The sequence below is a fragment of the Rhinoraja longicauda genome, chromosome 25 (genome assembly GCF_053455715.1).
Source record: "Rhinoraja longicauda isolate Sanriku21f chromosome 25, sRhiLon1.1, whole genome shotgun sequence".
Lineage (NCBI taxonomy): Eukaryota > Metazoa > Chordata > Chondrichthyes > Rajiformes > Arhynchobatidae > Rhinoraja > Rhinoraja longicauda.
This window is the reverse complement of record NC_135977.1, coordinates 10,091,224-10,116,135: the sequence shown is the minus strand read 5'-3', so window position 1 is coordinate 10,116,135 and position 24,912 is coordinate 10,091,224. Positions and strand designations below refer to the sequence as shown.

Below are 24,912 nucleotides of genomic sequence, written 5' to 3'. Positions count from 1 at the left end.
TTGATGGCTGGTTTGAACTTGATGCTGAAACGTTCAATCGAGCCAATCATTCAAATTTCCATTCATCTGACGCTGATCCCTCTTGCAGATTCCTGATGTCCCTCCACCATCCCATCCCCCCCCCTTCTCGAAAAATGTGTATGATGTGCGATTCCCTTTGCCCGTTCATCACGGCGTGGAGCAAGGTTTGTTGATCAAGGGGTGCAGGACAACATAGTGTGGACCATCTCCAGATACATTTCTGTGTGAGACTAGATAGATGAAGGTCATAGCACTGGCTATTGTGAGAATGTAGGTTAGTTTAGTTTAGAGATACAGCGTAGGAACAGTCCCTTCGGCCCATCCGAGTCTGCACCGAATAGTGATCCTCCCACATTAACCCTATCCTACACACACTTAGGACAAGTTACATTTATATCAAGCCGATTAACCTACAAACCTGTACGTCTGGACTGTGGGTTGAAACCGAAAGCCTAGGAGCAAATCCACGCGGTCACGGGGAGAACGTACAAACTCCGTACAGTCAGCTCTGGTAGTCGCCATCAAACCCGGGTCTCTGGCGTTGTAAGGCTGCAACTCTACCACTGCGCCACCGTGCCGCCCTGTACACCTAAACGTAGGCATGTGCGGAGGTTTGGTATTCAGAGAGAACTTATCTCGATGGTGAAATGGAAGTTCAGAAGACCGAGCGAGACCTAGGAGCAGAATTTGGCCATTCAGTCCATCGGGTCTACTCCGCCATTCAATCATGGCTGATTTAGTTTTCCCTCTCAACCCCATTCTTCTGCCTTCTCACTGTAATCTTTGACGCCCTTACTCTTCAAGAATCTCCGCTTTAAAAATACCCACTGTCTTGGCCTCCATAGATGTCTGTGGCAATGAATTCCACAGAGTCACCACCCTCTGACTAAAGAAATCTGTCTTCATCTCTATTGTCAAATAGACATGAATTAGGTGCAATGTTGATCTTTGCCTTTTTATTCCAATTAGTTATCAGGCAGAAAATCACGCAATGAACTACTTCAGAAAATGTCAGGCAGCATCTCAGGAGCGAAGGAATGGGTGACGTTTCGGGTCGAGACCCTTCATCAGTCTGAAGAAGGGTCTCGACCCGAAACGTCACCCATTCCTTCTCTCCTGAGATGCTGCCTGACCTGCTGAGTTACTCCAGCATTTTGTGAATAAATACCTTCGATTTGTACCAGCATCTGCAGTTATTTTCTTATACTTCAGAAAATGTAATTTACAACATGTTAGAAACATAGAAACATAGAAAATAGCTGCAGGAGTAGACCATTCGGCCCTTCGATCCAGCACCAGCCATTCAATATGATCATGGCTGATCATCCTAAATCAGTACCCCATTCCTGCTTTCTCCCCATAATCCCATGAATCCATTAACTCTAAGAGCCAAATCAATCTTGAAAACATCCAGTCAACTGGCCTCCACTGCCTTCTGTGGCAGAGAATTCCACAGATTCACAACTCTCCGGGTGAAAAAGGTTTTTCCTCATCTCTGTTCAAAATGGCCGACCCCTTATGTTTAAACTGTGACCCCCCTGGTTCTGGACTTGCCCAACATGGGGGATCATTTTTCCTGCAGTTACTTTGTGCCTTTTAGTTTATAGCCTTTGGATGAAAAACAATTCTAACGCTCTGGAAACAGTGAACTACAGCATTCACCTACTCAGAACTTGGAATATCTTTGCAGTGCAAGGTGCTATAATCAAAGAAACGACTCCAATGACAGCAGTGATGAGCTACATCAGAAAGTGTATTTACAGCATGCTGACACTTACTACTTTATAGTTGGTGTATGAAAAAAAATTGTTTTTCTATGTTTCAGATCTACTTCTATGCCACTTACATATTCAATGATGCAGGCATAGCACCGGCCAACATCCCCTATGTTACCATGGGAACAGGAGCTTGTGAGTGTATCTCAGCGTTCTGCTGTGTAAGTAGAAGATAATTGCAAACCCAGCAAACAGCAAGGGTATTTTCATTGCAGATAGGGGCTGAAGAGGTTTACCAGAATGTGGCCCAGATTAGATACGTAGAAACATAGAAAATAGGTGCAGGAGTAGGCCATTCGGCCCTTCCACACAGCACCGCCATTCAATATGATCATGGCTGATCATCCAAAATCAGTACCCCGTTCCAGCTTTCTCCCCATATCCCTTGATTCCATTCCCCCTAAGAGCTCTATCTAACTCTCTCTTGAAAACATCCAGTGAGTCGGCCTCCACTGCCTTCTGTGGCAGAGAATTCCACAGATTCATAACTGTCTGGGCGAAACGGTTTTTCCTCATCTCAGTCCTAAATGGCCAGCCCCTTAATCTTAATAGAAGGTAATCGAGGGTGATGGATGTATGGAACAAGCTGCCAGAGGAGGTAGTTGAGGCAGGGACTATCCCAACGTTTAAGAAACAATTAGACAGGTACATGGATAGGACAGGTTTGGAGGGATATGGACCAAGCGCAGGCAGGTGGGACTAGTGTAGCTGGGACATGTTGGCCGGTGTGGGCAAGTTGGGCCGAAAAGCCTGTTTTCACGCTGTATCACTCGATGACTCTAGAGGTTGGACAAACTTGGATTGTTTTCCTCAGAGTGTTGGAGGCTGAGAGAAGGCCTGATAGAAGTTTGTGAAATTATCAGAGGCACAGTTTAGGTGATCAGTCAGAACCTTTTTCCACCGAGGCTGGAAATGTCAAAAGCTAGAGGGGATAGCTTCAAGGTGAGAGAGGGCTAAATTTGTTTGTATTAGGCCCTAGGGCCGCTGTTGGCCCCGACACTGTAGGCCGGGACAGTGTAGGCTAACGGAGCTCGTTAACATTAACGGAGTTTGGGGAGCGGGGCCGAGTGTGTTCGGGGAGCGGGGGGGCCGAGTGTGTTCACCTAACGGAGGTTGTAACCCACCTCCCGGCCCGGGCGGCCGTCATTGGTGGAGCGGGAGCACGTGGCCGCTGGCGAGGTGAGGTCACGTGGGGCGTGGGCGGTGACATCACCTTGTCCTGTATCTGGGAGTTAGGAAGTTGGCACCCCTACTGTAACATCACCCCTCATCCTCCTGCGCTTCGTGGGATAAAGTCCATGCTTGCTCAACTCCCTATAAACCATGCTCTGGCCCCACCCGGCACCATCCTCATTAATCTGCCCTGCACCCTCTCCAGCTTAAAGGCAACATCCTCGTAAACCTTTAAGTTTAATTTAGTTTTAGTTTAAAGATACAGCTCGGAAACAAGAAGCCCATCGGCCCACCGAGTGTGCGCCGACCAGCGATCCCCGCATGCTAACACTATCCTATACACACCAGGGACAATCTACAATTACACCAAGCCAATTAACCTACAAACCTGTACGTCTTTGGGAGGGAACTGGTTCACCCGGGGGAAACCCACGCAGGTCACGGGGAGAATGTACAAACTCTGTACGGACCGTACCTATGGTCAGGATCGAACCCTGGTCCTTGGCGCTGTCAATTCTACTGCTGTGACTCCGTGCCATCGTCCCCTGTGGCCTAACCAGCTTGAAGGCAAAACCCTTGTCAATCTTCTCTGCACCCGTTCCAGCTTAAATGTATTTGAGTGCACGGAGTGTTGAGTCTTCCTGAGTCTCTCTGAGACGCTACTAATGGTGTCATTCCTTTCCAGAGCCTTGTAATTGAATCGCTCGGCAGGCGGGTCCTAATCATGGGCGGCTATTTGCTCATGGCTCTGTGGTGTGCCGTAATAACCATTACACTAACCTACCAGGTAAGAAGCCTTGTCTATTGGATCAGATTCCAACCTCCCTTCCGTTGACTCCATTTTACACCCCACGCAGCCTCGGCAAGGCCACCGGCATAATCAAGGACGAGTCGCACCCCGGTCACTCCCTCTCATCCCCTCTCCCATCAGGGCCAAAGGTATAGAAGTGTGAATACGTACACCTCCAGACTCAGCGACAGTTTCTTCCCAGCTGTTGTGTGAACCATCCTTCCAACGACCAGAGTGCAATCCTAAGCTACTCTGAAGCTCATTGGAAACCCTCGGTCTATCTGAGATCAGACTTTACGGGACTTTATCTTGCACTAAACGTTATTCATCCCTTTGTCATGTGTCTGTAAATGGCTCGATTGTAATCATGTATTGTCTTTCCGCTGACTGGTTAGCACACAGCAAAAATATTTTCGCTGTACCTCGGTTCACGAGACACGGTAGCGCAGCGGTAGAGTGGCTGCTTTACAGCGAATGCAGCGCCGGAGACTCAGGTTCGATCCTGACTACGGGCGCTGCACTGTAAGGAGTTTGTACGTTCTCCCCGTGACCTGCGTGGGTTTTCTCCGAGATCTTCGGTTTCCTCCCACACTCCAAAGACGTACAGGTATGTAGGTTAATTGGCTGGGTAAATGTAAAAATTGTCCCTAGTGGGTGTAGGATAGTGTTAATGTACGGGGATCACTGGGCGGCACGGACTTGGTGGGCCGAAAAGGCCTGTTTCCGGCTGTATATATATGATATGATGATATGATATGATAATAACCTGAACTCAAGCTCTAACTCTAAGTTCAGATTCAGATTAGTTTATTATCGTATGCATCAGAGTGCAATGAGATTCCTATTCACACGAAGCTCCCCGAGGAACAAGTTACTTACAGTAATGATACCTACAACAATAAACACAGTGTATCACAAAATGCTGGTGTAACTCAGCGGGACAGGCAGCATCTCGGGAGAGAAGGAATGGGTGACGTTTCGGGTCGAGACCCTTCTTCAGACAATGCACAATAAACACAATGATGAGTGCAAAGAGAAGAATGGTGCGAGATTGTAGTGCAAAAATAAATCTGAACAGCACAAAAGAATATTAATAACAGTACAAAATAACATTAATAGAGTGCAATAATGGAATAATCAAATGGGGTAGAGTTAAGAGGTGGCGCATCTGGTGGAGCTGCTGCCTCTCAGACAGAGACCCGGGTTCGGTCCTGCCCTCGGGTGCTGTCTGTGTGGAGTTTGCCCGTTCTCCCTGTGACTGTGTGGCTGTCCTCCGCTGCTCTGGTTTCCTCCCACGTTTGAAAGACGTGCGGGTTTCCAGGTTAATAGGCCTCTGAACGATTATGTGTGGGGAGTGGATGTGAAAGTGTGATAAGCCGGGGCTAGCCTGAAGGGGCAATCGCTTGGTCGGCGTGGACTCAGCGGGCCGAAGGGCCCGTTTGTTTCCGCGCCGCGTCGCGAAGCTAAAAAATGAGTAAGATTGCTACGCAAAGATGTGTAGCAAGGAACTGCAGATGCTGGTATATACCAAAGGTAGACACAAAGTGCTGAAGTAGGTACATGGGTCAGGCAGCATCTCTGGAGAAAAAAAGCTGAAGGTGGACTGGTTGGGAGTGAGTGAGGAGCTTGTGATAGAATAAAGCTAAACCTGAACCTGAACATAAAATCTTGCAGGAAACATAACTCAGAAACTCTCACCCTAACCACCTTTTCTCTATTGATATTATTGCTTTTAGAACCATTTTCTATAACGTTAGGTGTCTTAGGAATGACCTGGATATGACAAATATCAACATTAATCATTAATGACAAGTATTAACATTGATCAGTCTGATCACCCATTCCTTCTCTCCTGAGATGCTGCCTGACCTGCTGAGTTACTCCAGCATTTTGTGAAATAAACATGAATCAATCAGTGGTTCCACCCGTGCAGATTGGTGATACGGCTCACCGACCAGCGATCCCCGCACACTAACGCTATCCCACGCACACTGGCGACAATTTTTACATTTATACCAAGCCAATTAACCTGCACGTCTTTGGAGTGTGGGATGAAACTGAAGCACCCGGAGACAACGCGCGCAGGTCACGGGGAGAACGTACAAACTCGGTGCAGCCAAGCACCCATAGTCAGGACCGAGGCCGGGTCTCTGGCGCTGCAAGGCAGCATCTCTACCCGCTGCGCCACCGTGCCGCCCCAGAGATGTGGTGTTCATTCCTGCCTCGACGTCGTTGGATAATGGAGACACATTGAAAAACTGGCCGGCTGTCCTCTCAAAGATGGGATGTGTATTTGGGCACAAATTATTTTGCTGTGTTCCTGTCCTCAAGAAGAGTGGCACAGGTTGGCAGGGTCAGCAGCTGTCACGTAAGTGGGCAAAGGATGGAATTGGGCAGAGCAGTTACGCACGGACCATAAGTAGCAGATTGGTTTATTAAATATAAATTCATGACTAAAATACTATTCATTTTCGAAAGTAAATAAAAACATTATAAACGACAAAATCAAACACAGCGGGAAAGTACTGAGGCGTAATGGTAAAGCTGCTGACTCAGGTCTCCGGAGAACCGGGTTGGATCCTGACTACGGGTGCTGTCTGTGCGGAGTTTGTACGTTCTCCCTGGGACCGCGTGGGTTTTCTGCTGGTGCTCCGGTTTCTTCCCACATCTCAAAGACTTGCAGGTTTGTAGGTTAATTGGTTTCTGTGAATTGCCCCTGGTGTGTAGGATGCGTTAGTGGTCTAACATAGAAGTGGTGTACGGGCGATCGATGGTTGGCGTGAACTCGGTGGGCCAAAGTGCCTGTTTCCACGCTGCATCTCCAAACTCTAAACTAACCTCTAAACCTTTATCCAATAAATAATTCATCCATCACTTTTAAAACACCTTTATATAAGGTGAACATAGAAACATGGAAACATAGAAACATAGAAAAGTAGGTGTAGGAGTAGGCCATTCGACCCTTCGAGCCAGCACCGCCATTCAATATGATCATCCAAAAATCAGTACCCCGTTCCTGCTTATTCCCCATATCCCTTGTTTCCTTTTGCCCCAAGAGCTAATTCTAACTCTCCCTTGAAAACATCCAGTGAATTGGCCTCCACTGCCTTCTGTGGCAGAGAATTCCACAGATTCGCAACTCTTTGAAAACTTTTTGAAAACTTGGTGAAAACTTTTTGAAAACTTGGTGAAAACTTTTTTCCTCATTTCAGTCCTAAAAGGCCTACTTCTTATTCTTAACGTACCCTCTATTCTTACAAAACCCCACAGTTATATTAACTGATATAATTCATCAATATAACCTCGGCCTTTTTACAGCTGATAAGTAATCACGTTTGTATCAAAACAAATATCAAAAGACCTTATAAAAATCACATGGAAACAGGCCCCAGGATATCCCATGGGAAAAATAAACATTTGTCTTCAATGATTTATGGTGAAACCAAAATCTATAAAAATGACCTTTAAAAAAATATTTATTGTAATTATTGAAACATAGTTCAGGGTTTGATATCTGGGAACTTACTCCTCAGTCTCTGAACTTATATCCTGTTTATACAATATGATCATTGTGAGCAGGTACTTGAACAGATGGCAGTGGGAGTAAAGGTCACACAACATAATCTGTGCAACATGGTCCCAGTCACTGTGTTCCAGTTTGTTTCCCCTCTTCTCTGCATCTCCAATGTGAAGAATCGAACCCCGACCACAACCACAAGGTGTCAGGGCTCATGGGGAGAAGGCTGGAGAATGGGGTCAGGAGGGAGAGATAGATCAGCCATGATCGAATGGCGGAGTAGACTTGATGGGCCGAATGGCCTAATTCTACTCCTATTCCTTATGACCTTATGAACCCCATTACATCGTCACTTCCGTGAGCCAACGCGTCCTTCTCACAAACCACTGGCATCAGCAATTCAGAGATGGCGTGGGGGGGAGATTTGTGTTATAGCCGTACCCTGAACCTGGCTTTGCTTGGGGCCTAGCTCAGATGGGCATAGACACGAAATAAAACGTGGGCGGCCTGTCGGTGCAGCGGTAGCGTTGCTGCCTTACAGCGCCAGAGACCCGGGTGTGATCCTGACTACGGGTGCTTTCAGGGCGGAGTTTGTACATTCTCTGGGTGCTCCGGTTTCCCCCCCCCCCCCCCCACACACTCCAGGTTGATTGGCTTCGGTAAAGATTGTAAATTGTGTGTAATAGTGCTATTGCGCGGGGATCGCTGGTCGGTGCGGACTCGGTGGGCCAAAGGGCCTGTTTCCGCACTGTATCTCTAAACTAAACTAAACTACAAATAAACATCCAGGAAAGACTGAAATCCTCGACCTGAACCTGGGAGGGCAGAGATTCACCAGTATCACGTTGCCTGATCTGCCTTGAACATGGTTTGACTTTTGTGTTGGCAGGCTTCCTCTTTCTTGGTGCCCTATATGACAATGACGTTTTTGTTTGCATTTATTCTGAGCTTTGGCCTGGGACCAGGTAAGTATATTTATATTAAACCTCAAATAAAAAATTGAGGTTTCCTTTTGATAACTTTGGGTCATCTACCTTTTATTCTCCATCAGTTTGATCCTGCAGTCCATTTAATGTCCCCAGTTGTTTTAATGATGTCCTTGTGTATCTGAATACATCTCTAAAATCGGTCTTGTTAAATTATCAATATGGTACATATGGTACAATATGATATTCGCAAAATGGCGGCATGGTGGCACAACGGTAGAGTTGCTGCCTTACAGCGCCAGAGACCCAGGTTTGATCCTGACTACGGGTGTTGTTTGTACGTTCTCCCCATGACCTGTGTGGGTTTTCTCAGAGATCTTCAATTTCCTCCCACACTCCAAAGATGTACAAGTTTGTAGGCTAATTGGCTTGGTATAAAATATAAATTGTCCCTCGTGTGTGTAGGATAGTGTTAGCGTGCAGGGATCGCTGGTCTGCGCAGACTCAAAGGGCCGAAGGGCGAGAATATCAGGGTGTCTTAGAGTCTGCTTGTTATTAAGTTCCCAATCCACTGGAGCTGATGTTTAGGATTTGGAAGCAACATCTTGTTTAGATTCAGCACAGTGCTTCAGCTGTGGGTGACACAGTGGATCAATCGAAAGAGCTGCAGGCTCCCAGTGTCAGAGACTTGGGTTCGAACCTGACCCCGGGTGCTGCATGTGTGGAGTTTGCACATGTACGTGGCCTCCACAAGCCAAATCAATTCCACAGATCCACCACCCTCGGTACAGAAATCCCCCCTCATCTCCATTCTAAAGGTACGTCTTTCTATTCTGAGGCTAGACTCTCCCACTGGTGGAAATATCCTCTCCACAACCACTCTGCCCAGGCCTTTCGCTATTTGGTAAGTTTCAAGGCGGTTCCCCCACTCATCCTTCTAAACTCCAGCGAGCACAGGTCCAGTGCTGCCATGCGCTCATCATTTGTTAACCCAGCCAGCCATGAGATCATTCCTGTAAAACCTCCTCTGCCCCTCTCCAACTCCAGCACGTCCTTCCTCGGACATGGAGCCCAAACCTGCTCACAATGCCCCAAATGCGATCCGACCGGGCCTTAGAAACATAGAAAATAGGTGCAGGAGTAGGCCATTCGGCCCTTCGAGCCTGTACGCACCGCCATTCAATATGATCATGGCTGATCATCCAGCTCAGTATCCTGTGCCTGCCTTCTCTCCATACCCCCTGATCCCTTTAGCCACAAGGGCCACATCTAACTCCCTCTTAAATATAGCCAATGAACTGGCCTCAACTACCTTCTGTGGCAGAGAATTCCACAGATTCCACAGATTCACCACTCTCTGTGTGAAGAAATGTTTTCTCATCTCGGTCCTAAAAGACTTCACCCTTATCCTTAAATTGTGACCCCTTGTTCTGGACTTCCCCAACATCGGGAACAATCTTCCCACATCTAGCCTGTCCAACCCCTTAACAATCTTATATGTTTCTATAAGATCCCCCCTCAGTCTTCTAAATTCCAGCGAGTACAAGCCGAGTCTATCCAGTCTTTCTTCATATGAAAGTCCTGCCATCCCAGGGATCAATCTGGTGAACCTTCTCTGTACTCCCTCTAAGGCTAGAATGTTTTTCCTTAGATTAGGAGACCAAAACTGGCCTCAGAATTTCATCCCTGTTTTTATACTCTAGTCCTCTCAAAACAAAGGCTGGCATTGCATTTGCCTTCCTGACTACCGATTCGACTTACAAATGAGCATTTTGGGAATCCCACAGCAGCACGTGTGTGAGTGGGTGACCGATGGTCGGTGTGGACTGGGCGGGCGGTGCTCCGAATCCAGACTGATCTCGTGCAGGGTTTAGTTTCCCCCCCCCATCCTTCATGGATTCTGGAATTGAATGTAAACTGGTTCCCACCTGGTTCCCTGAACGCATGGTTTATAATGGGGACTGGAGGGAATGGAAGCTCGTCACTGAGGGTGTCCAGCAATGTTAAGCCGGGCTGATATAACTCTGGGAGGATGGGGGAGGGGGGTTGGGGGGGGGGGGGGAGGGGGGGGGGGGGGAGGAAAATCTAAATGTGCTCCACTGTAGGTAGACCACAAAATGTGGAGTAACTCAGCGGGACAGGCAGCATCTCTGGTGAGAAGGAATGGGCGACGTTTGGGTCCTTCGTTTCCATTCCTTCTCACCAGAGATGCTGCCTGTCCCGCTGAGTTACTCCGGCTTTTTTTGGTCGACCTTTGATTTAAACCAACATCTGCGTTTCTTTCCTGCACTTCACTGATTTGCTCGTCTCTCTCTCTCTCTCTCTCTCTCTCTCTCTCTCTCTCTCTCTCTCTCTCTCTCTCTCTCTCTCTCTCTCTATCTCCAGGGGGGGTGACTATCGCGGTGACAGGGGAGCTGTTCACACAGATGGCTCGGCCAGCTGCCTACATGGTCAGTGGCTCCGTAAGCTGGTTCAGCTTCTTCCTCATCAGCATGGTCTTCCCCTTTATCGTGGTAAGTCGCTGCTTGGCCAGTGAACCCATCGCAGTCCCCCCGCCCCCACCAACGTTCCACCCACTTAACCCCACCCGCACGCTCCCCCCCCCCCCCCCCTCCTCCCGTGCGTTCAATAAGGGATAGGTGGTGCAGAATTAGACCATTCAGCCCATCAAGTCCACTCCGCCATTCAATCATGGCCGATTTATCTCTCTCCGCCCCCCCTCTCCAACCCCATTCTCCCGCCTTCTCCCCATAACCCCTGACACCCGCACTAATCAAGAATATATCTATCGCTGCCTTAAAAATATCCATCGGCTTGGCCTCCACGGCCTTCTGTGGCAAAGAATTCCACAGAAGTTCGTTAGTTGTAGGAGCAGAATAAGGGCCGTTCGGCCCATCAAGTCTACTCCGCCATTCTATCATGGCTGATCTATCTCTCCCCCCCCCCCCCCCCCCGAACCCCACTCTCCTGCCTTCTCCCCATAACCCCTGACACCCATCACGTCGAAAGACACAGTAAAATGGAAAGACGAGAAGAGGTTGAGTTGGGTTTATTATCACGTGTCCTGAGGAAGGTGGGGGGGGGGGGTTCTCCTGGGGCCTTGCCTCTGCCCTCTGTCTCAGCCAGTCTGTCTGACCTCAGCTCCACGGGGAACAAAGGTGAACGAGCGAAGAGTGGGATGTGGAAGGTGATGAAGGAGGCCTCGCTAACAGCCTGGGACTCGCCTGGAACAGGCACCGCCCATTAGAACAGGAGTTTAAAATGGCGCCAAAACATGGCGCCTCTCGCATGCGGGCCCGGTAGACTGGTTCTGTACACTGGTTAATAAGTTCACAAGTTCACAAGTCACAGGAGTAGAATTAGGCCATTCGGCCCATCGAGTCCACTCCGCCTGATCTCTGCCTCCTAATCCCATTTTCCTGCCTTCTCCTCATAACCCTTGACACCCGTTCTAATCAGAGATTTAGTCTATCTCTGTCATGTATTACTTTTCTCCAGAGATGCTGCCTGACCCGCTGAGTTACGCCAGTGTTTCTTTGGTTTAAAGCAGCATCTGCAGTTCCTTCCAACACATTTACAAGTTCTCAAGTTCACAGGTTATAGGAGTAGAACTAGGCCATTAGGCCCATCGAGTCTACTCTGCCATTCAATCATGGCTGAACTAATCCCATTTTCCTGCCTTCTCCACACACCCCTTGACACACATTCTAATCAAGAATTTGTCTATCTCTGCCTTAAAAATATCCACTGACTTGGCCTCCACAGCCCTCTGTGGCAATGAGTTTCACAGATTAACTACCCTCGGACTAAAGAAGTTCCTCCTCACCTCCTTTCTAAAAGAGCGCCCTTTAATTCTGAGGCCATGACCTCTGGTCCTAGACTCTCCCACCAGTGGAAACATTCCACATCCACTCTATCTATGCCTTTCATTATTCTCTTAAGTTTCAATGAGGTCCCCCCTCAACCTTTTAAACTCCAACGAGTACAGGCCCAGTGCCGACAAACGCTCATCATATGCTAACCCACTCATTCCTCGAACCATTCTTGTAAACCTCCTCTGGACCCTCTCCAGAGCCAGCACATCCTTCAGGGGAGCATGGGGTGGAGCAATATTCTGCCAGGTTGTTTGTAAGATAAAGAAATTCACTGTGTGAGCAGAATATTCACGAGGATGTGCAGAGAGGATTTACGAGGGTGTTGCCAGGACCCGAGGGCCCTGTTACAGGGAGAGGCTGAGCAGGCTAGGACTCCATTCTATGGAGCGCAGGAGGAAGAGGGCTGATCTATTAGAGGTGCACAAAATCATGAGAGGATTAGATCAGGTAAACGCACAGAGTCTCTTCCCCAGAGTAGGGGAATTGAAAACCAGAGGACATGAGTTTAAGGTGAGGGGGGAAATTTTTTATAGGAACCTGAGGGGTACTTTTTTCACACAAAGGGTGGTGGGCGTTGGAGGAGGTAGTTGAGGCAAGTACCAATGCAACGTTTAAGAAACATATAGACAGGTACGTGGAGAGGACAGGTTTAGCGGGATATGGGCCAAGTGCAGGCAGGTGGGACTAGGATAGATGGGACATGTTGGTCGGTGTGGGCAAGTTGGGCGGAGGGGCCTGTTTCCACACTGTACTATGACTATGTGACAATGATCCATCGTCTTTGTTGCCAGGAAAGCATGCAGCAGTTCTGTTTCCTCATCTTCCTCTTCGTGTGCCTCTTCGTCGCGCTGTTTGTCTACGTGAATTTACCCGAGACTAAGAACAAGACCTTCATTGAGATCGAGAAGGAGTTTTGGGCTCGGAATTTGCGGGGCGGGTTACAGGCTGCGCCTGAGAGTGGAATGATCGTAACTGTGGCGTTGGCCGATGTGAGGAAACCTTAATGTGGTTGGCGGCGGCCATCTTGATTTGAGGACGGACTGCAGGGCCGCACGGAGCCTGTTCCAGTGACCAGCGGTGGTAGACGTCTCATGACCACTCTACATGTTTTGGAACAGCATTGTTTGTTAGGTTCGCAGTTAAAAAATAGAACAGTTTCAGCCATTTTATTTAAACCTGATCATCTGCTTGCCACAGTCATGCCTCTTCTGACCAGGGTCTTGCATCTGAAACATTAACTCTTCCCTGCTCCACAGATATCTGCTGAGTGTTTATAGCAGTAGATTTCAAACTTTTGATTGGAATGAAGTAGATAATAATAATAATAATAATAATAATAATTTCACGTGGCGATAAGAAAAATAAAACAGTTTTCCTTGTTTCTCCTGCACATTTATTACTTTGCATCTCACCGTTTCCAGGAATGATTCCCGTCAGGAACAATTCCACTAGAGTGGGGATGGGACCGCTGATGACAAAGATGGACGGACCCAGTGTGGGGGGGGGGTGGGGGTGGCGAGAACAAAGAGGGACCCGGCATGGGGGAGGGGGAGGGGCTGCAGAGAACAAAGAGGGACCATTTGGGAGGACTCCTTTGGAAGCTTGTAACTTTGTCTTCGGTCTTGTTAAATTATCAATATGGTACTTATGGTACAATATGATATTAGCAAAATGGGGGCACGATGGCGTAGCTGTAGAGGTGCTGCCTTGCAGCGCCAGAGACCCAGGTTCGATCCCGACTACGGGCGCTGTCTGTACGGAGTTTGTACGTTCTCCCCGTGACCTGCGTGGGTTTTCGTCGAGATCTTCAGTTTCTTCCCACACACCAAAGACGTGCAGGTATGTAGGTTAATTGGCTTGGTATAAGTGCAAATTGTCCCCAGTGTGTGTAGGATAGTGTTAATGTGCTGGGATCGCTAGTCGATGCGGACTCGGTGGGCCGAAGGGCCTGTTTCCGCGCTGTATCTCTAAACTGAACTGAACTAAACTATTGAGCCAGACTTCAGTGTGGACATTCGAGGATATTCTTTGCAACATCATTATTTATGTTCCCAGCCCACAAACGATGGGCTGAATGGACTCCCACCCAATTACATTCTATCATTCTTTAACGGTGTTTGTGCTACTTAGCAGTCTATATTTCTCCCAAGTTAAAATTCTATTTGTACTTAAAAATTTAATTGACTATAAAGTCCTCAGGAAGTTGCAAAAGGTTCACCATCATTGCAGGTTCTCTTCCAGAAGTTCCTAAGTGATAGGAGTAGAATTAGGCCATTCGGCCCATCAAGTCTTCTCCGCCATACAATCATGGCTGATCTATCTCTCCCTCTCAACTCCATTCTCCTGCCTTCTCCCCGTAACCCCTGACACCCATACTAATCAAGACTCTATCAATCTGCCTTAAAAATATCCATTGACTTGGCCCCCACAGCCTTCTGTGGCAAAGATTTCCACAGATTCACCACCCTAGTGTGAAGTGGAGAAGCACATTTGCAGAAGGCCGCAGGAAATTCGAAACCTCTTTCATTTATTCGTGCCTTCTTGGGGTTTTCGATGGTGATGGGTGATGAGAATGAACCAAGACGTAATTATACCTGAAAGTGGGTGAGCAGGATTCATAGACACCATGAAGGCTGCTGGTCTTTGAAGCCGCCTTTAGGGGCAGCACAGAGGTGGAGTCCACTGAGACCACATGCAAGAGGCACCTGGCTATGGGGCCATTTTCAGGCCAATTGTCCAGCTCTAGGTCCTATGAGCGGTGGGCGATCCAGGCGAGCCCCAGGCTGTTGCTGGGCCTCCTGCCATCTCCTTCCTTGGACGTCTCAGCCTGGATCCCACGTGAGGTAACCTTCCAGACTGACCTGCCATACGGGATCTAGTCAATGGCCTCGCTAAAGTCCGCTTGCACAACATTTACCACCCGATCATCATCACTCCCCTTCATTACATTCTAGCCTTAGAGGGAGTACAGAGAAGGTTCACCAGATTGATCCCTGGGATGGCGGCACTTTCATATGAAGAAAGACTGGATAGACGAGGCTTATACTCGCTGGAATTTAGAAGACTGAGGGGGGATCTTATAGAAACTTACAAAATTCTTAAGGGGTTGGAGAGGCTAGATGCGGGAAGATTGTTCCTGATGTTGGGGAAGTCCAGAACCAGGGGTCACAGCTTAAGGATAAGGGGGAAGTCTTTTAGGACCGAGAAGAGAAAACATTTCTTCTCACAGAGAGTGGTGAATCTGTGGAATTCTCTGCCACAGAAGGTAGTTGAGGCCAGTTCATTGGCTATATTTAAGAGGGAGTTAGATGTGGCCCTTGTGGCTAAAGGGATCAGGGGGGTATGGAGAGAAGGCAGGTACAGGTTACTGAGCTGGATGATTAGCCATGATCATATTGAATGGCGGTGCAGGCTCGAAGGGCCGAATGGCCTACTCCTGCACCTATTTTCTATTCTATTACGTCTTCAGAAAAACTCAGTCACGGTTTAGAGACGTTACTTCCCACACCCAAAGCTGCGCCCACTATCCCTCATCAGTCCTTGCCTTTCCAAATGCAACTGGACCCTATCTCTCAGCATCCACTCCAGTGACATTGCCAGCAACAATGTTAGACTCGCTAGTCCGCAGTTCCCTGGCTTGACCTTGCAGCCCTTCTCAAATAAAGGGACAACGTTGGTCATCTTCCAGTCCTACGGTACCTGACCTGTGGCTAAAGATGATGCACACCTCTCTGCCAGACCCCCAACAATATCATCCTTGGCTTCCCACAATGTCCTGAGATACACACACCTCCAGATTCAGGGACAGTTTCATCTCAGCTGTAATCAGGAAAGTGAACCGTCCTCTCACCAGCGAGAGTGCGATCCTGACCTCCCACCTACCTCATTAGAGACCCTTGAACTATCTTTAATTGGACTTTATCTTTATACTAAAACTCTCATTTGTTTGTTCCTGAACTACAGCCAAATCGGCTCACGATAGCACGGCAATTTTAGGCCCACCTTACTCACCATCACCATTTGGTGCTAATGGAAGAGGTTTCATTGAAATCGGTGTTATATTTTTTAAGTTATTCACATTTTAAAGTTTAAATCTATCTCCTAGGGAGGGAGGGGGAGAGAGGGAGGGAGGGAAGTGGGTGGAGAAAAGGTGGGAGGGAGGGAGGAGGGAGGGGAGTGGGGAGAGGAGAGGGTGCTGCACCAATGCAGGAGAGGTTTGGGCCCAACGATCCACTTGGTCTAGTCTTACACTGAATGTTATACCCTTTATCTTAGTACTTCAGACTTTGGAGATATAGGGTGGAAACTAACCCTTCGGCCCACTGAGTCCACACTGATAAGCGATCAACCCCGTACACTAACACTATCCCACACACTCGGGACAATGTTTTTACAACTTACCGAAGCCAATTAACCCTCAAACCGGAGATCGGAGACCTGGACAAAACCTCGCAGACACAGGAAGTACGTGCAAACTCCGTACAGACAGCACCCGTAGTCTGGCTCTGTAAGGCAGCAACTCTACCGCTGCGCCACCGTGCCGCCCTTTATCTGTACACTTGTGGACAGCTTGATTGTAATCATGTATAGTCTTTTCTTTTCACTGTGCACGTGATAATAATAAACGAATCTAATCTAAACTAAACTATTAATCAGGCCCCGGGGGATTTATCCACCTTAATCTGCTCTAAAACTGCCAGCTCCTTCCCTCCACTTTGGAATGAGGATACTTTCCAATACACCATTGTGATTCTCCTTCATTCCTTTGTTTCCAAGACTTTCTTCATGGTAAATAGACCCAAGGAATATTCACTTAACACCTTACCATCTTCTGTAGCTCCACACATCGATGGCCAAGCTGGTTCTCCAGGTGACCAAGTTGCTCCCTCATTACTTTGTTCTCTTTCTTATCTATGTATTTTTTAGTGATACAGCATGGGAACAGGCCCTTCGGCCCACTGAGTCCATGCCGACCTGTGACCCCCGTACACTCGCACTATCCAATTTACAATTCTTACCGAAGCCACTTAGCCTGCACACCTGTATGTCTTTGGAGCGTGAGAGGAAACCGGGGGAAACCCACACGGTCACCGGGAGAAGGTACAAGCTCCGTACAGACAGGACCCGTAGTCAGGATCAAATCTGGCGTTGTCAGGCAGCAACTCTGCTTATACTTCTTATTTCAGTGCTTCCCAATGCAGGGAAGGCTGGCTTGCTGCAGATGCCATCAAGTGGGGCTGGAACTGTTGGCTCAGGCATACAACACGGAAAGAGGCCCTTCAGCCCATCTTGCCCATGCCGACCAAGATGCCCCATCTAAGCTAGTCCCATTGGCCCGCATTTGTTCCACGTCCCTCTGAGCCCCACCTGTCCAAGTACCTGTGCAAGTGTCCTTTAAATGCTATTAGCACACCTGCCTCAACCACTTTCTCTGGCTTCTGAAGTTGCTGTTCTTGGCTCAGCTCCCTCCGATCTGCCTCTTGTCTCCGTTGGCCAGTCACGGAGGGAACTAATGATATCGCAACTTGTAGTGAATGCGTTGTCACACTGAAGCAAATAAGAGTCATGGTTATTTATTGGTGCGGTAGTGGTTTGATTCTGACACTTAACCTGTGGTGTTAAAGAGGACCCTTCCCCTGTTTATTAGTCACTTAAAGTTAGTGTGCAGGTACAGCAGGCAGTGAAGAAAAGCTAATGGAATGTTGGCCTTTACGACAAGAGGAGTTGAGTATAGGAGCAAAGAGGTCCTTCTGCAGTTGTACAGGGCCCTAGTGAGACCGCACCTGGAGTACTGTGTGCAGTTTTGGTCTCCAAATTTGAGGAAGGATATTCTTGCTATTGAGGGCGTGCAGCGTAGGTTTACTAGGTTAATTCCCAGAATGGCGGGACTGTCATATGTTGAAAGACTGGAGCGGCTAGGCTTGTATACATTGGAATTTAGAAGGATGAGAGGGGATCTTATTGAAACGTATAAGATTATTAAGGGATTGGACACGTTAGAGGCAGGAAACATGTTCCCAATGTTGGGGGAGTCCGGAACCAGGGGCCACAGTTTAAGAAATAGGGGTAGGCCATTTAGAACGGAGATAAGGACAAATTTTCAGTCAGAGAGTTGTAAATCTGTGGAATTCTCTGCCTCAGAAGGCAGTGGAGGCCGATTCTCTGGATGCTTTCAAGAGAGAGCTAGATAGAGCCCTTAATGATAGCGGAGTCAGGGGGTATGGGGAGAAGGCAGGAACGGGGTACTGATTGTGAATGATCAGCCATGATCACATTGAATGGCGGCGCTGGCTCGAAGGGCCGAATGGCCTCCTCCTGCACCTATTGTCTATTGTCTATTGACGTGGGACAATCGAAAAATGAGACACAAGGAACTGCAGGTGCTGGAATCTTGCGTAGAACACAAAGTGCTGGAGTAGCCGAGCAAGGAGTCTGAATTTTGTTCATTTGAAGGTGTATATTCCCCAACGCAAACTAAACCTCAACATGAATTGAAATAGAGCCAATGTACTCCATGTGATTCATTAATACAAACATTCTCAGGGGTTTCCACCCATCTGCCGTTCAACTCCCCTCAACAGTTCAACTCCCCTACGAAACAGTTAGACAGGTACATGGATAGGACAGGTTTGGAGGGATATGGACCAAGCGCAGGCAGGTGGGACTAGTGTAGCTGGGACATGTTGGCCGGTGTGGGCAAGTTGGGCCGAAGGGCCTGTTTCCACACTGTATGAACTGTATCCACCTATCACTTGCCCAGCTTTGTCCCGCTTCCCCCCCCCCCCCCCCACCTCCTCTCTTCCAGCTTCCCCCCACCCACCCCTGCACCCCAGTACAATCAGTCTGAGGAAGGGTCCCGACCCCGAACGTCCTCCAGAGATGCTGCCCGACCCGCTGAGTACCTCCAGCCTGGTGTTCTTGGTGTGGATGGTGGGGTTTTGCCAGGGGGGGTCGCCGTGCGTGGGAGGAATGCCGGGCCTGCATTGTCCGCGGCCTCATGCCTCCCGCGTTGGATTACAGTCTTGTGGACAGAGCGGCCGCCGGGTTGGGGGCGGCTGCCTTACAAAGACTGGGGCACATCCCCATCCTCGCCTGGCGCAGCGTGCTGAACTCCTCGTCGATTTGCAGAAGGGTTTTCCCTTTCGTTTCGGGGAGGATGTAAAACATGAAGAGTGCCACCAAAGAGCAGCTCCCAAAGAACAGGAGGAAGGAGAATTGTCCCAGCACCTCCTGCAAAGGGAAAGTGGGAAATTACTTCAGCAGTCGTCATAAGGTCATAAGTGACAGGAGCAGAATTAGGCCATTCGGCCCATCAAGTCTACTCCGCCATTCAATCATGACTGATCGATCTCTCCCTCCTAACCCCATCCTCCTGCCTTCTCCCCATAACCCCTGACACCCGCACTAATCAAGAATCTATCTACCTCTGTGTTAAAAATATCCATTAACTTGGCCTCCACAGCCTTCTATGGCAATGCATTCCACAGATTCACTTCCCTCTGACTAAAGAGATTCCTCCTCATCTCCTTCCTAAAGGAACGTCCTTTAATTCTGAGGCTGTGACCTCTAGTCCTAGACTCTCCCACTAGTGGAAGCATCCTCTCCACATCCACTCTATCCAAGGCCTTTCACTATTCTGTACGTTTCAATGTGGTCCCCCCTCATTCTTGTAAACTCCAGCGAGTACAGGCCCAGTGCTGTCCAACGTATGAGGAGAGAAACTCTTAGTTCTTCTTGAAAACTTTGATTAAATCATCGCTAAGCCTTTAGATTCCAGGACACAAGCAAAACACAGCTTCAGGTGAAGGCTAAATTTCATCCCAAATCTCCGTCTGAGAGGTTGGCACGGTGGCACGGCGGTAGAGTTGCTGCCTCACAGCGCCAGAGGCCCGGGTTTGATCCTGACTATGGGTGCTGTCCGTACGGAGTTTGTACGTTCTCCCCGTGACCTGTGTGGGTTTTCTCCGGTTGCTCCGGTTTAGAAACATAGAAACATAGAAAATAGGTGCAGGAGGAGGCCATTCGGCCCTTCGAGCCAGCACTGCCATTCATTGTGATCATGGCTGATCATCCACAATCAGTAACCAGTGCTCAACTTCTCCCCATATCCCTTGATTCCTAGAGCTCTATCTAAAATTCATCCAGTGATTTGGCCTCCACTACCCTCTGTGGCAGAAAATTCCACAAATTCACAACTCTCTGGGTGAAAAAGTTCCTTCTCATCTCAGTTTTAAATGGCCTCCCCTTTATTCTAAGAATGTGGCCCCTGGTTCTGGACTCCCCCAACATTGGGAACATTTTTCCTGCATCTAGCTTGTCCAATCCTTTTATAATTTTATATGTCTCTATAAGATCCCCTCTCATCCTTCTAAACTCCAGTGAATACAAGCCTAGCCTTTTCAATCTTTCCTCATATGACAGCTCCGCCATCCCAGGGATCAATCTCGTGAACCTACGCTGCACTGCCTCAATTACAAGGATGTCCTTCCTCAAATTAGGAGACCAAAACTGTACACAACACTCCAGATGTGGTCTCACCAGGGCCCTGTACAACTGCTACATTCCAAAGACGTGCAGGTGAATGGGCTTCTGTAAATTGTCCCCAGTGTGGAGGGATAGAACTAGTGTACGGATGATTGATGGATGGCGCGGACTCGGTGGGCCGAGGGTCCTGCTTCCACGCGAGATCTCTATGAAACTACAGGGGTAAATGTGAAGATGTTTACCAGATGAAGTCAGTGGGTCCATCTCTCTCCAGCCTGCTCCCTCCTCTCCACACTGATGTACCCCGCACATCACCTTTGTAGTTTAGATTGGTTTAGAGATGCAGCGCGGAAACAGGCCCTTCGGCCCACCAAGACAGCACCGACCAGCGATCCCCGCACACCAACACTATCCTACGCTCACTAGGGTCAATTTACAACTATACCAAGCCAATTAACCTACAAACCTGTACGTCTTTGGAGTGTGGGAGGAAACCGAGGGTCTCCAATGAGGTATATAGTAGCTCAGGGCCGCTCTCTGGTTGGTGGTCTAACCGGATCTTATCGAAACGTATAAGATTATTAAGGGGTTGGACACGTTAAAGGCAGGAAACATGTTCCTAATGTTGGGGGAGTCCAGAACAAGGGGCCACAGTTTAAGAATAAGGGGTAGGCCATTTAGAACTGAGATGAGGAAAAACTTTTTCAGTCAGAGAGTTGTGAATCTGTGGAATTCTCTGCCTCAGAAGGCAGTGGAGGCCAATTCTCTGAATGCATTCAAGAGAGAGCTAGATAGAGCTCTTAGGGATAGCGGAGTCAGGGGGTATGGGGAGAAGGCAGGAACGGGGTACTGATTGAGAATGATCAGCCATGATCACATTGAATGGCGGTGCTGGCTCGAAGGGCCGAATGGCCTCCTCCTGCACCTATTGTCTATTGTCTATTGTCTATTGTCTATAATTAACCTGCAAACCTGTACGTCTTTGGAGTGTGGGAGGAAACCGAGGGTCTCCAATGAGGTATATAGTAGCTCAGGGCCGCTCTCTGGTTGGTGATAGGATGGTTCAGTTACCTGATAATAGCTGGGAAGAAACTGTCCCTGAATCTGGAGGTGTGCGGGGAGAGCATGGCCCTTGATTGTACTGCTGGCTTTGCCGAGGCAGCACGAGGTGTAGATGGTACGCCCAAAGATAGCCCACACAGTTCACGGGGAGAACCACCAAACACCCCCCGTGCGGGCAAGCACCTGCGGTCAGGGTGAAGCCCTGGTCTCTGGAGGCTCAGTGGGGCATCAACTCTACCGCCGCGCCCCCGGGCCGCCCTTTTTGGCTCAAATTGTACTTACAACCATAAAAGGAAACACGAGTCCCAGGACAAAGAGAGACAGCCACTGGAGGCTGTTGGCCGCCACCAAGGCAATCGAGCGGTTGGACTGAGTGAATATCTCCAGAGGCAAGACTCCGCTGACACTACCTGGAGGCAAGAGCAAAGACACCATGAATCACCTTATTGCGCTCGGAGAACCTTTTAACAGAGGCGATGTTCAGCTTACTTGACTCTTGAATCCCTTGGCTTTGGTTTATTGTCACGTGTACCGGGCGAGGTACAGTGAAAATCTTTGTTGTCTAGTTTAGTTTTGTTTTGAGATACAGTGCGGGAAACAGGCCCTTCGGCCCACCGAGTCCGTGCCGACCAGCGATCCCCTCACATTAACACTGTCCCGCACACACCCGGGCCAATTTACATTTATACCAAGCCAATTGACTTGCAAACCTGTGCGTCTTTGGAGTGTGGGAGGAAACCGAAGATCTCGGAGAAAACCCACTCGGGTCACGGGGAGAACGTACAAACTCCGTACAGATGTAGTCAAGATCGAACCCTGGTTTCTGGCGCTGGAAGACAGCGACTCACTCTACCGCTGTGTCCCCGTGCTGTTGCGTGCGATCCAGTCAGCGGAAAGACCATCCATGATTAATCCCAGATACATTGTCAGGAAAATGCCCCCCTGGAACTAGGGAGTCTTACCTCAATACCCAGGCGTCTGTGAAAATGTTGGTGCAAAACGAACGATGGAATTTGCTTCTCACCAACGCAAGTCTCAGCCGCAGGGGAAAATAAAAACTCACTGCCCTGTGGGTGTGAATACGTATAAATGCGATGGTGATAGGTAGCGCAAGTCAAGTCAAGTCAAGTCAAATTTATTTGTCACATACACATACTCGATGTGCAGTGAAATGAAAGTGGCAATGCCTGCGGGTTGTGCACAAAAAGCGCAGCAGTAGAGCTACTGCCTTACAGCACCAGAGACCAGGGTTCCATCCTGACTAATGGTGCTGCTGTCTGTGCAGTTGTACCTTCTCCCAGTAACCCGCGTGGGTTTTCTCCCAGGCTCTCCGGTTTCCCCCCCACACTCCAAAGACGGTTACAGGTTGTAGGTTAATCGTCTCGGTATCAAATGCAGAATTGTCCCTCGCGTGTGTAGGGTAGCGTTAGCGTTAGTGCGCGGGGATGGCTGGTCGGTGCGGACTCGTTGGGCCGAAGGGCCTGTTTCCATGCTGTATCTCCGAAACTGAAAACAAAAACTCAAACTAAAAATGTCGAAGCTCAAGCAGGGAGTAAGCAGGGTGTAAGAGGGGGGTCTGCAGAGATGGTACCCACCTGGGCCGATCCCAAAGGTGAAGATGTACGCAAAGATGAAGGCCAGGCTGCAATATGGAATCCAGGTGAAGTACTCCTGAAAGAAGACACATTGGACGTGTGAGCAAAGGGATTGGTGATGAGGAAACACGCATTTGAGGCATTCATAAACTAAATAGAATAAGTATAAATGTGATAGTGATAGGTGTCACTACGGTTCAGTTTCCTGATAACGGCAGGGATGAGACCTGGTCTGAATATGGAGGTGTGTGTTTTCAAACGTCCGTCCCTCTTGCCTGGTGGGAGAGGGGAGACGAGGGAGTGGTTGGGATGAGACCGGTCCTTGATTATGCTGGAGGCCTTGCCGAGGCAGCGTAAAGTGCGGAGAGGTTAGTTTGTGTGATGGTCTGGGCTGGAAATTCTTGCAGTCTCGGGTGAAGGTGTTCCTACACCACGCTGCGGTGCGTCGCCGATAGAACGCTCTCTACGGTGCAGATGTAGGAACTGGTGTGAGTTGTGGGCACGTGCTACAATGTGCGTCCATCCATTACAGTGAATCAAATACCCACATAAGGGAATCCACACCCACCAGGAAGAGCATATGGGAGTCTTTACCTCTGCATGGTCACACTTACAAATGCTGGACAATGAAGCTCACCTTCACACTGAGCGTAATAATCAAGAGTAATATCCACAATGCCATGAAGGTGTATCCTTTCCAAAGCAGCACCTTCCTTCCAGCTCGCTCAATAATGAATCCCTGTGCAAAAGAAGTGTTAGAGAGAGAGCTTCAGTCCAAGAAGTTCCAAGTTCAGACCTTGAATCTGCCAAGCGCTCCACTGAACGCACCTCGTGGATGAATTCTTAATCCGCGGGGTTCTCAACAGAAAGCTGTACGTCTCATGCATTTGGCCCATCTGGCCCTGTGGAACCTTTGCAAAAACTGCCCAGTCTATTCCCACAACCCTAGTGTAGATGGCACGTGTTGGTCGGCATGGGCAAGATGGGCCGAAGGGCCTGCTTCCATGCTGTATGACTAGCCATACCGTTGTAGACTCGCGCAACATTGAAACAGGACCTTCAGCCATGTTGCCCACACGGACCAACATGTCCCATCGACACTAGTCCCACCTGCCTGCATTTTGACCATATCCCTCTAACCCTCACGTATCCATGTACCCGTCCAAATGTTTCTTCAACATTGCGATACCACCTGCTTGAACAATCTCCTCCAGCAGCTCGCTCCATACACCCACCGCCCTTTGTGTGAAAAAGTTACCCCTCATATTCCTATTAAATCTTTCCCCCCTCACCTTAAACCTATGTCGTCTGGTTCTCGATTCCCGTACTCTGGGCAAGAGACTCTGTGCATTGACCCGATCTATTCCTCTCATGATTTTACACACCTCTGTAATTCACCTCATCGTCCTGTGCTCCAAGGAATAGAGTCCTAGCCTGCTCAACTCCCTGTATCTTAGGCCCTCGAGTCCTGGCAACGTCTTCGTAAATCTTTTCTGCACCCTTTCCGGCTTGAAATGGTTTAGTCCACTATCAACCCAGCTTTCCCAACATAAGCCTGCAAATTAATTCCCTTCAGCTACTGAATCTATTGTATTTTAGAACACTTTTAATGCATTTATTCCTTGTTTGGGTTCTGGGAGTTTTGTGCTCATTTAGAGCCCATCTCTAGTTGCCTTGGAGAAGGTGGTAATTGA

General features: G+C 48.7%; 2 protein-coding genes across 2 annotated transcripts in view; one reads left to right on the top strand and one right to left on the bottom strand.

The window, feature by feature from the left end:
* The window catches only part of slc2a11b (solute carrier family 2 member 11b), a 40,010-nt gene extending 26,724 nt beyond the window's left edge, over window positions 1–13,286 (top strand). Inside the window, exons 9-13 of the mRNA XM_078421852.1 lie at window positions 1,847–1,957; window positions 3,655–3,756; window positions 8,166–8,241; window positions 10,588–10,715; window positions 12,869–13,286. Coding sequence (XP_078277978.1) covers window positions 1,847–1,957; window positions 3,655–3,756; window positions 8,166–8,241; window positions 10,588–10,715; window positions 12,869–13,081 — 630 coding nt within the window. The 3' untranslated portion in view covers window positions 13,082–13,286. The remainder of the gene's footprint in view (window positions 1–1,846; window positions 1,958–3,654; window positions 3,757–8,165; window positions 8,242–10,587; window positions 10,716–12,868) is intronic.
* A 5,650-nt stretch (window positions 13,287–18,936) lies between these two features.
* The window catches only part of LOC144605643 (solute carrier family 2, facilitated glucose transporter member 11-like), a 39,263-nt gene continuing 33,287 nt past the window's right edge, over window positions 18,937–24,912 (bottom strand). The window contains exons 10-13 of the mRNA XM_078421087.1: window positions 23,856–23,957; window positions 23,219–23,294; window positions 21,906–22,033; window positions 18,937–19,307 (exon numbers count right to left, since the gene is read on the bottom strand). Of these exons, the coding sequence (XP_078277213.1) occupies window positions 19,092–19,307; window positions 21,906–22,033; window positions 23,219–23,294; window positions 23,856–23,957 (522 nt within the window). The 3' untranslated portion in view covers window positions 18,937–19,091. The remainder of the gene's footprint in view (window positions 19,308–21,905; window positions 22,034–23,218; window positions 23,295–23,855; window positions 23,958–24,912) is intronic.